This window comes from Tupaia chinensis, unplaced genomic scaffold, assembly GCF_000334495.1.
Source record: "Tupaia chinensis unplaced genomic scaffold, TupChi_1.0 Scaffold000468_1, whole genome shotgun sequence".
Taxonomy (NCBI): domain Eukaryota; kingdom Metazoa; phylum Chordata; class Mammalia; order Scandentia; family Tupaiidae; genus Tupaia; species Tupaia belangeri.
The window spans coordinates 605214-617217 of record NW_006159977.1 but is presented as its reverse complement, the minus strand read 5'-3'; the positions used below and the strand labels follow the sequence as shown (position 1 = coordinate 617217).

The window sequence follows — 12004 nt, the reverse complement described above, 5'->3', positions numbered from 1 at the left end:
CGGCCACGTGGGATCCAGCACTGTAACCACCAGGCCACCTGCTGGCCCCATTTACTTTTTACAATCTAGCAATGAGTCCATTTTTAAAACGCGCTTTCATCTACCTTGCCACATAGAAATACATCACTTAGTGAGGAGTTAATTCCAAGATACACAGTGGGGATTTGTTTCATAAATATAGGTTTTCTTTTGGGGAGCTGATTTGGGAGAAATAAATGATTAAAAAGAAACAGTGATACAGTTTTTAAATTGAAATTGGTGCATGTAACACTTTGATTTTGAGATCATATATTTACATATGAATATACATATATGCACACAGGTATATATATATATTCATATATGTATATACACACAGATTATATATATATATATGAGATGCCTATGTGTGTGTATATGTATATATACACATATATAAATCATGTTTTTCAAGATGTATAGTTCTATGTGGGAGTCAGTGTTTCTTAAAACTTTTATAAAATTCTTATATCTACCTTTAATTGTTTATATTGTTTGAAATTTCAAAGGAAAGGACTCAAAATCAATTCAAGCCTGTGTATTTTAGTAAGCTTTTTAAAAAGCAGTTATATTTAATTAGTGGTGGGTGCCTGCAGATGGGTGACACTGTCACCTCACAGTAGTGTTCAGAGAAGGCCAAGTGGAGAGGAGACAGATGGGGAGAGCCACTGTGTCCCAGCAGGGTCGAGCCCTGCCCCAGTACTTTTTAAAATCCCATATATCTCTCTCACCCCTAAATCTTGTGATTCTGATGTATTCCCTGTCCTTCCTTTGAGATGCACTTCTGGGCCCTGGTAAATGTTAGGCGCTAATAAATCTTACTGTTCAAGGGATTACTAACTAAAATGTAACTGTAGGAAAGCCTCAAAAAAAAAGAGAAAACAAAAAGCTCTTAAACTCTCTGTAATGGTTCACAGTTGTCTGCGGACTATATAAAGTATTCTTATGTGAAAAAGAGGCACAGTCTTAGGCGACCTTCTGTTACCAGCAGGGTAAAGTCCAAATCCTTTAACCTTTCTGTTGGAAGATACTGTTGGATCTGACTTAATATTTATGAAATTTACACCAAGGCACTGGCATTAATTTCTTATGTTTAGATCAGAGGACTGCAAGGATCAACTGAAAAAATTAGGACTCAAACACAAGAGTGCTAAGTATTCTCAAAAGTTCACTTTAGGGCCAGCCAGTGGTGTGGTAGTTAAGGTGGTTGGATCTGCCGTGGCTGACTGTGTGATTTGAGTTCGAGCCTCAGCAGCTTGAAGAACACGCTGGTAGAATGTGTGTTAGAGGAAAAATGGAGGAGCAGGGACTGCAGTGTGATCATGCCCTACAGGGGGTGCCTTCTTTCCTTCTCTTTCTCTGTCTCCTACAAGCACACATACTTTCTAGCAAAAAAAAAAAAAAAAAAAATGTTTTTTAAGTAAAAAGTTGAGACCAGCAGGTGGCTTGGTGGTTAAGGTACTGGATTCCCACATGACCAGATGTGGTTTGGGTCTTAGACCTGGAAGCTTGAAAATCATGCCAAGCTCATGTGTGCCCAAAATCTCAGGAGGAGAATGGAGGAGAAGGGATCATGGCATGGCTATCCCACCTCTGGGGGGTGATTTCTCACTCTTGCTCTCTCTGTCTCTCCAGCAAGTACATGTTCCTTACGCCGAAAAACTAAAAAAAAAAAAAAAAAAAAAAGTTAGTTGTAGTCACTTAGTAAGTGAAATATTGTCTTATTGTGATTTTTTTTTTCTTTTTTTGGTGGGGGGAGATTTTTGCTATAGGGCATATGTATGTGTTGGAGAGACAGGGAGAAAGCAAGAAATCACCCCCAGGGGGATGGTCAAGTTGCAGTCCCTTCTCCATTCTCCTCTCGGGGTCTTGAGCATGCATGCACATGCGACTAGCATGAGTTTTAAGTCGCCAGGTCTGGGACTCAAACCATGGTCGACTACGTGGGAGTCCAGTGACGTAACCATTAACATCATCTGCTGGTCCTTCATTGTGATTTTAATTAGCATTTCTGCATGACTTATGATAATTGTCTTTTCACGTACTTATTTGTCCTCTGTATTTCTTTTAGCATCAGAAAGTAAGGTAGTGCATGGGGCCAGCAGTTAGCGTAATGGCTATGTCGCTGGATTCCCATGTAGTTGACCACAGATCGAGTCCCAGACCCTGTGGCTTAAACTCACGCCGGGCGCATGTGCGTGCGTGCCCAAGATCCTGAGAGGAGAATGGAGGGGAAGGGATTGTGGCGTGGCCATCCCCCCTGGGGGGGGATTTCTTGCTTTCTGGCTTTCTGCATCTCTCTGTCTTTCTGGCAAGCGCATGCGCCCTATAGCAAAAACCTCTCCAAAAACAAGAAAAGAAAAAAAAAAAAGAAAGTAAGGTAGTGCTCACAAAACAAGTAAGTCAAGGGCTCAGAGGGTGGCTGCGTGGAATCTGGCTCCCCTGACCTCCGTGCCAGGCGGCCCTGGTCAAGACCTCTCACAGCTTAGCCTTCGGCAACAACGCCAAGCGCAGACATTCACGTAGTGCACCGTCGCCTTCCGACACACTCACCATCCCCCAGAGATCCCTGTGGTGGTTGAGTTGCAGGTGCCTCATGGGGACTGCTGCACACTGAGACTCTGACATCGTGGAGGGAGCCATGAAGGGAGGTGCAGCAGCTGAGCAGAGCCTGGGCGGGGGCTGGGTAGTCACTGTCCTTGAGCAGTGAGGGAGAGCAGAGCACGGACTGTAAATTCCAAACTGGACAGGAGGTACAGGTCTGTCGGGCAGACACGGCGGACTCAGGTGTGCTCTGCCTTCCTGTGTGGAGCCCTCCCTGAGCACGCCAGGCTTCCCTGTGACCATGATCTGGGGCTGGCTGAAGCTGGGGGTGAGCCATGGCACCACGACCCTATTGGGGGTGCTTTTTCTCTCTCCCTGTCTCTCTTGCTTATGGAAAAAATAATTTAAAAAAAAATTTTTTTTTAAAGAATATATAGGACCTGTTGGTGGCATGGAAGTTAAAGCTGCTGGATCCCACGTGGCAAACTACATGGCTTGAGTCCCAGACCCGATGGCTTGAAAAAGATACTGGGGGTGTATGTTTCCAAAATCCTGAAAGGAGAGTGGAGGAGAAAGGATTACAGTGTGTCTACCCTCCCGGAGGGTGATTTCTCACTTTTACTGGAGACAGAAAATAGGGAAAGCTCTAGAGAAACTTACTTTTCCGCAAGAAGTATTGTAGAAGATTGTAAGCAACATTGGTAGTAAAAGCAGGAATAGTCTGTTTTAATGCATAATACTCCCAACACCGAATGTGCGTGGTGTGCTTTTCAACACTAATAGCCATTTGTCCCACTCTCCGGATACCAACCTAGAGGCTTCGGTTCTGACAGTACCTTGAGTTAGTCTCAGACCTCACAGGTTTAAGGGCTCAGTCCCACAAGATTGCTTCACTTCAGAAGGTAGTCAGGAGGCCAGCAGGTGGTGTGGAGGATAAGGTGCTGGATACCACGTGGCCCATTCCACGTGGGAGCTGGTAACTTGATAATCATGCCAGGTGCATGTGTGTGCATGCCCAAAATCTCAACAGGAGACTGGAGAAGGGACTGCAGCCCGACCTTCCCCTCTGGGGGGTAATTTCTTGCTTTCTCTCTGGTGATTGCACATGCCTTATAGCAAAACTTATAAAAATAAAGGGGCCAGCAGGTGGTGTAGTGGTTAAGGCGCTAGACTCCCACATGGTAGCAGTTCAAGTCCCGGACCTGGCAGCTTGCTTTCTCACTTTCTCTTTTTCTTTCTCTCTCTTTCTGATCAAATTGAATAATAATAAAAAACAAAAATTAAATAAATCTTTTTAAAAAAGTAACGTAGCTAGAAATAGCAGGTCCCCAGTTTACTCGTGCTTTTGTTCAACTTGGCTGCAACAGAGTGGCCTCCCCACTAAGCATTTATCAAGAAAAATGACACTACAAAGCTGATAGAACTTGTGCTGAAAACGGTAACAGGCTGTTCTATTGTTTTGTTTTTTGAGTAACTGACGGCGTTGGTTAAAACTTAGTTTATCTTCTGACTTTTTTAAAAATTTGCCTGCATGCATATGCTTGCTGGAGAGAGACAGGGGAAAGAGAGAAAGCTCTCTTACTTAGGGGATGGTCACACCCCATCCGTTCTCCTCCATTGCTCCCTCCTCTTGGGATTTTGCGCACATAAGCACACACACCTGGTGTGTTTCTCAAGCCGGCAGAGTCCAGGACCCAAACCGTGAGGCCGGCCATGTGGGATGTGGGATCTGGCCTCCTTAGCTACCCGCTGGTGGGCTCATCCTCTGACTTGTTAGTAGAACTTACACCTTCGCTCACACCCCGCACATGGAAGTCCTTTGGTGCTCAGAGTAAATGAGAGCCCCGTTTTCCTATAACAGGGAAGGCAAGCTCCGCCTTAGGATGTCTGCTGATCCATGGCGCCCGCACCCCGTGCGTGACTGGGGAGACTACGAAGCAGCTGGCCCTGGTTGGTGATTCCTCGGCACACGAGCATGTCCTCACAGTGCCAAGCCGGCTGGAAGGATTCGGGGCAGGAAGTGGGCTGCTGGGAGATAAGGCAGCAGCTGTGAATTGCGGACAAGAAAGGAAATGAGCGAGCTGCCCGGGGAAACAGCACTAGCACTTTGACTTTATTTTCCACCAGGACGCGTTGGGAGAATCTGTCTCCAGTTCTGGAGGGTAGCTCCCTATTCAGGTTCAGCCAGTGAGCTCAGAAGGAAGTATGTGCACGGGACTGCTTCTCCATTCACTGCTGCCTCCCGACTGATGGAGAGTCAGGGAAAAATAGGAGAGCACGTCCTGGAGTGGTGCGTTTATCCACAGTGGCCACTGTGTTCTCGTGAGACCCCGAAGTCTTTACTTTAGCTCGGAATAATGTAAAAGATGTCTGCTCTGCTCTTCGTGTCTGCGGCGTGCTGTGCGTGTGCGGGCTGCGTTTGTGAGGAGGGGGTTTGGTCGTCGGTGCGAGTAAAGCAGCGGCCATGCGTGGCAGCAGCTGGGGCACAGCGTAGAGGTGACTGACCCCTGTCCCTGAAATGCCGCATTTGCCGTTAAGTATTGCTTCCTAAGGCGGCTCGTGCTCACTGCTGCTGACCCGGGAAAATGACTTGGATCTGGGAATACCGTCTTCCTACCTGTCGTGTTCCATTCTGGGCAGTTCTTTCTGGTACATTCATGATTGGGGGCTGAAATAGTTACTGTGTGACTTTGTAGCCACGTACACATTTGTGGATTAGGGCTTGGGACACATCACTGTTGGATCTGAAAGAAATCTGTGAAGTTGGCTTTTGCCAAACATTTGAAGATTCTGAATTTGATGACACAGCCCATGTGACTTAAAATGTATGTGTTGCTCGCCGTAGTTGTGTTTTTTAAAATCACTGTCATTTAAGTAGAGAATTTCAAAAATTAGATTAAAAACGTGAGCGTGGATTTGTTGTCCTCCTGTGCACCAGCACGGGGCCCCTCGTTGGTCCACAGGTCTGTAATGGCAGATGGAGCACTGCATTTTGTCCACTTCGCAAAGCGAGCGCCGTAGGGACCACAGGCTCTTAGCCTCTGCCTCAGCGCCGGCTATTCCCGGCAGGCACGCAGCATGTGCTGCTGTTAGAATGCTCTGGGAAACTAAGTTTCAGTACTTTTATAGCTCAAAGATATCGTTTGCTAAGGAGCATAGCTTCTGATTATATACAAGAGGCCTTCAAAAGTTAACAGAAAATGTCTACTATGAGAAAAACTATGGATTTCAGAATCCTTTTGCGCTGAAGTGAATGCATATTTTAATTCTGTTATCCCATGAGCTTTCTGAAGTCCCTTCAAGTTGTTTGGCACAACATCTGTGACGTTGCTGCGTGCAGCACTCAGCTGTCCCTCTACCTGAGCAGGACAGGCTCCTCGCTGTGTGTGCACGGTGAGAGGCCCCGGCAGAGGGGAGCCTGGGCGTGCTCAGGTGTGCTCCAGGCAGCTCGACTTGAGCCTGGAGACTGTCGGCCAGACCAAGTTGAACTGGTTAGTGATTTGCAAGTCTCGAAGACCACAATCTCACAGATGTCTTTGATCTTTGCCAAGCTTTTAAGGAGCACTGTAATAGTCTTTACCTTGTAAGTGTAGGGCGGTCATTTTCTCGTAGAAAATTTTAGAGTTTTATTGTACAGCTCCCAAGTGCTGAATCCACCCAGTGTGGCAAACCAGGGCTAGCTCCAGGCAGAGCGATCCAGACTGCTTTGGGAATTTCTCCTAGCTCTCTTGTTCCCAGGAAGCAGGTTTTTTTTTTGTTTGTTTGGGTTTTTTTTTTTTTTTTTTTTTTGAAAGGTTTTTGCTATAGGGCGCATGCACTCGCCAGAGAGAGAAAGCGAGAAATCACCCCCAGGGGGGATGGCCAGGCCGCAATCCCTTCTCCTCCATTCTCCTCCTGGGATCTTAGGCACACACGCACACGTGCCCAGCATGAGTTTAAGCTACCGGGCCCAGGACTCGAACCACGGTTGACTACATGGGAATCCAGCGACATAGTCATTACGCCAACTGCTGGTCCCTGGAAGCAGTTTTAAAGACCTAAAATTAGGTACTCTTGTTGCATGACTTTGAGAAGTAGTGGGATATGAAAGCAGGAAATGCAGTTTGGACCGGTGAATGAAAGGAGGGGCCCAGGCATTATAGAGGCCCCTAACCACCAGTCCTCAGGCTGACTCTCTACTTGAGAATATGTGTTAGAGCCTGGAGACCCCATTTATACCGATGTCCCGTATTTACAGCAGTTCGAGGTGTTCCACCAGGCACAGAATGCTGGGAGTGGACAGGGGCTCCAGTCTGCCTGCACTGTGTTGTGCTCTCGCTGGATGAAAGCAGCCCCCGTTTTATTGACAGATGTCAGTATGCATCCATGTGTCTGTTTTATTGACAGATGTCGGTATGCGTCCGTGTGTCTGTGCCCTCACTAGAGGGCAGAGGGCTGCTTCCTGTCCTTGAACCCAGCGACAGTCACATAGATGAGCATGATCAGTACATGCTGAGTGTCAGCGTGGTCGCCAAGGCAGGCCAGTCAGGGACCGCCTCGGGAACCTTCTCCGCAGACAACCTCGAGGTCTCGGTTTTGTGATGCAGGGTCGCCCAGGCCCGTTGATGAGCCTCGCTCCCTCGTGGGCTTTCCTGGCCTTCGTGAGAGCTGCCCTCAGTCTCCTCGGACTTTGCTTCTCACAGGCCACCTACCAGAATTCTTACCTTTTTAGATAAGGAAATGATCAAGATAAAAATAATTCGTCTTGATTTGGAGTTTTTTAAATTAAAAAACTAAGTTCTTATGCTCACAAATTTCGGAGCCTCTAATTCCTTCAGATTTTCTCTGTCATAAGTCCTAAACAATGTACATCGCTCAGCTGGCTCACTTCCAAATTGGCCACATGTAGATGCTAAACTGTTTGGAAATAAGGTAATCTAAAAAAGGAATGGAAACTTTCACCTTGGAGGAAAAACCAGAATGAAAGAGGACTCGCCGTTTCCTCTTTCTGTTCTAAGCAAATAACACCACGGTTCAGATATGTAATGTATTTTGCGACGACAGTTCCCCACGACACAGGACCTGCACACCTGTGAGAGGCGGGTGCTGGGGCGGATGGGCTGTGCGCCCTCTGTTCACGGCACCGGGCGTGCAGTGCTGTGGTTCACTGTGTGCTCGGGGCCTCGTCGAGTGCGTCAGTCCCGTGAGAGACTGCCATGTGTGGGCTCTGCCCATCTCCCCACGAATCCGCAGCCTCCCGTCTTTCCCCTGACTGCATCCTGCTTAGTTCTGAAATCTGATCACATCACAGACGGGATCCTGGGCCGCTGGCTTATTTCCTGTGGTGAACGTCTGCTTGGTGTTTTTCCAGGTCGTGCTGGTGAGGTGGAACGAGCCATACCAGAAACTGGCCACGTGCGACGCCGACGGCGGGATATTTGTGTGGATTCAGTACGAAGGCAGGTGGTCTGTGGAGCTGGTCAACGACCGCGGGGCTCAGGTGAGTGGGCGCGGAGCGCTGCAGGTGGAAGGTGCTGGGCGCAGGAGGCCAGACCAGGTGTCCTGGGCGGCAACGTTGGCATCACCCAGGCAGAAAGCCCTTCCAGAACTTGATTGGAGGGTAGAAACAGACTAAATTAGGGCCAACAGGTAGCATGGTGGTTAAGGCGCTGGATTCCCATGTGGCCAGTCAATCACGGTTTGAGTCCTGGAACTAGTGGCTTGAATATCACACCGGGTGCATGTGAGTGCATGCCTAAAATCCCAACAGGAGAAGGGATTGCAGCACAGCCATCTTCCCTGGGGGGTGATTTCTCACTTTCCCTCTTCCTCTCTCCTGTGAGTGCCGTATGATAAAAACCTTAATAAAAGAAAAGAAGGAAAATGAAATTAGAGCCCTGTTTTTGTTCCTCTTATATGTCACTAGGTAAAAAGAGAGCGTGAACTTCTGCATCCCCCTTTTCACTCAGCTGCCGTTAGAACTTTCCAAGTTGTCAGCTCAGATTAGAGATGTGGAGCCACTTCTTTTTTTTTTTTTTTAACCTCTCCATGTTGCAGTTACTAGCGGATCCTTGAACAGGGCCTGGTACCTCACTCTTTTGCTCCCTTTCAGAGGTGTTTCATGTTGTGATCCTCAGGCCTCTCTCGCAGAGCCTACAGTCTCTCACAACCCACTCAGAGTCGTGACACCCTCTCTGTCGGGTTTCAGTTACCTAGCCACCTGTCAGTGCCCCGCTCTTGGTTCAGTCTGTATCTGCTCTGAAGGAAACAGTTGTGTGAGGATGCCAAGCTGGGCCATTTCTGGAACCGCCTGGCTGAGGGCGGCTCCCCTTGACTGTGCAGGGGGCCTCCACGCACCTCTTCTCAGGAGTTCCAGGACGTGTGGAGCAGGCGGTTCCCGTCTGGGATCTGACGCAGCTCTGTCCTGGCAGCACCAGTCCTCGCCACGTCTTAGCTCTCCTAGAATGGCTTCCTCGTGGCTGTGTTCTCAAGGGATTAGATTCGTCCTCCCCTCTCCCACCCATTGCTTATATGAGCTGTGAGCTGCCCAAGTTGGAGAGACCCAGGCCATTCATGCGACATGATATTGTGAAGAGTGAAGATGACTTTGGCATTCCGCCAGCAGGCTGAGGGGCCTTGCAAGATACCTTCACAGCAGACAGACCGACCTCTGCTTGAAGCCAGCAGCCTTGCTACGAGCTCATGCATTCGCTTACTTGGTAGGGTAAGCATTTACTTGGTAAGATGAGATCTTCTCGGTTTCCTGCCTGCCTCCTCAGAGTAAGACCTGGAAGAGGTAGAGCCTACCCCTGACCACTCACTGGCCTTCTTGAAGAGGAACCACAAGTGTGGAAATCGCTGTAGCCAGGGAAGGTTCCTTTCCCCTTGTGGGTGGAGGCACAGGCTGGAAAATGAGCTCTGGAATCAGACCACATAGTGTGAAAGTCTCAGGCCCTGTCTTCTGAATGGGAATCCTGCCCTGTGCCTGAGTTTCCTCATCAGTCATATAGCGACTCCGATGGGACCTGCCTCAGAAGATCACCGTGGGGTTCAATGAGACCGCGTGTGAAGTGCTCAGAACACTGTCGGCACACAGTGGTCGTCCCAGCTCGCTGTCACAGTGCCTGGACCTGCCTTGTACCCACTGACACGGCTGGGCTGCCCGAAACAGCAGCCATGTGGCATCGCCCCAGCTAGTTTCAGGTCTTAGGTAGCAGATCTTCATGGTTTCCTGCTATGCGGAGACTGCTCTGAGTTTGCCAGAAGAGACTCTTGAGTGTGGTGATTTTCTCATTAACCAACATGCAGGATGTTCTTACTAGGAAGGCCCGGTGGTGGGGCACGAGGTGTTCAGGATAGGATTCCAGAGGACTGAACTCCTTTCTCAGAGAGGGGTGGGGAAGGAGCGCCAGGGCAGGTGCCAGCCAGGTGCGTGGCTTTTCACGCGTCATCACTTCTCTCAGTGCACAGGAAGCTCGTCCTGAGAAAGGTGTTGTTCTCCGTGGATAAAAGAGAAGATCCAGGGAAGGAGCTCAGGGACCGATCCAGGGAAGTGTGTGGGTAACAATGCCAGAATTCAAGCCAGGTGTGTTTGAGTTCAAAACCCTCCACCACACTCTTGATCTTCTTTTGACAGAAATGCATGTCTTCTGGCCAGCATGTGACCTAATGGTTGAGGGAGCAGGATCCTACATCTGACTGTGCGGCTCAAATCCTAACCCCAGTAGCTTGAAAAACACATCAGGAGTGTATGAACGCTCACCTGAAATCCCAGGAGGATAGTGAAACAGAAAGGATTGTAGCATGACCACATCCCACTAAGGGGTGCTTTTTCCCCGCCTTTCTGTCTCTCCATCCTCTTTGGCAAGTGCACACACCCTTTGGCAATTAAAAGAAAGAAAGAGGAACCAGCAGGTCGTGTAATGGTTACGTCACTGGACTCCTAATGTAGTCAACCACGGTTCAAGTCTCAAATCCAGTAGCTTAAAACTCACACCAGGCACTTGTGCGCCTAAGATCCGAAGAGGAGAATGGAGAAGAAATTGCAGCATGGCCATCCTCCCTGGGGGATGAATTCTTGCCTTCTGTCTCTTTCTTATCTGTCTGTCTGGTGAGCGCATGTGCTCTATAGCAAATAATCTCAAAAAAAAAAAAAAAGAAAAGAAAAACAATGCATGTATTCATAGTATATCCAAAGAAGCTCAGACCTAATTGCTATTAGAGAGACCCCCACCCTCCAGCAAGCTATGCTACCACCATGTGGCTTTCTCCTGTCCAAGCAGGAGCCACCTGTCATCTCCATGGAGCAACCGTGTGGTCACAACCGCCCTCACATGCCCCACCTTTCCTTCCATTAGCACCTGGAGCAGAAAAGCGTGGTAGACACCGGAAAGGGAGGGTAGACTCAGACCTGGGGCCAGTGAGCTCACGTGGACCCCAGGACACTGGGAGCACCTAGGCTCCCACAGTGCCTGAGCCTAGCAGGTTCACCTTATAAAAACAATTCTGACTTCTATGTAATATTACTGTTTGGAACTCTGATTCTTCCAACCTTCGAATCCATCGAGCAGTTGTTGTCATTAAGCATGGACATTTTGGGGAGGACTGGTTGCTTTTAATTGTGCTAGAGTCAAATCTTAGCTGAGTAAATAGACATCATTTGCTAGTGACAGTAGTGACCACAGATCATAGGCTGAGGAATGGTGGTTCTGTACCCCTCAAAAAGCAGCTACTGGAAGGAGAGTCCACGGCTTGGAGGGCGAATATCATTGAAACCAACTCAGAAAAATGCTACTACTTAGAAGTAACAGATGATCCTTGTTAAATGGCCCGCCTTTCTTCATCACAAAGTCGTCAAACATTTGATTCTTGGGTTTCTCTCGCCAGTGCGTTTCTTTCCCCCAGAGCTTTGCTTAGCTCTAGTTAATCCAGGGCTCAGGATCCTAGTAAAGCGTGAGCGTGCAACCCCTGGCGAAAGGGAGTTTCCGCCTTTTTTTTTTTTTCCTAACAGCATTTGGTACTTGGTTTCCCGTTTTTGTTTTGCTGGTTGTGACACATTCTTGTTACTCTGCACTGACCTCATAGATGTGATTAGTTCATGCAAACATCCTCTATCACCTCTTTTTAGAGATGTAAGTCGGTATCTCTGAAAAGCTGTTTTTTTACCAGCTGTATGTTTTAGCCTTCTGTTAAGCTATTTTTCTTTTATTACAAATCCTTTCCAAGATACCTAGTTAAAATCCATGCAAATAAATATCATTATCTTTGCAAAATAAAACAGTTGTTCAGTTTGATTACAGAATTTAGCATGTCTCTGATAAAAGGTCATTGAAGTTCTTGAGAAGGATTGATAGTGTAATTGGTTGGAATATAATGGCAGTGAAGCCAAGGTTTATCTAGAGAAACAATTTTATAAAGAATTATTTTATTAAACTTTATTTGTTTATTTATTTTAATTTGACCA

At 47.8% G+C, this 12004-nt stretch overlaps 1 protein-coding gene across 1 annotated transcript in view; it reads left to right on the top strand.

The window, feature by feature from the left end:
- TULP4 (TUB like protein 4) overlaps positions 1–12004 on the top strand; it is a gene marked incomplete in the record, with an annotated part of 233255 nt that overhangs the window by 148235 nt on the left and 73016 nt on the right. The window contains 1 exon segment of the mRNA XM_027774688.1: positions 7913–8041. Within this exon segment, the coding sequence (XP_027630489.1) occupies positions 7913–8041 (129 nt within the window).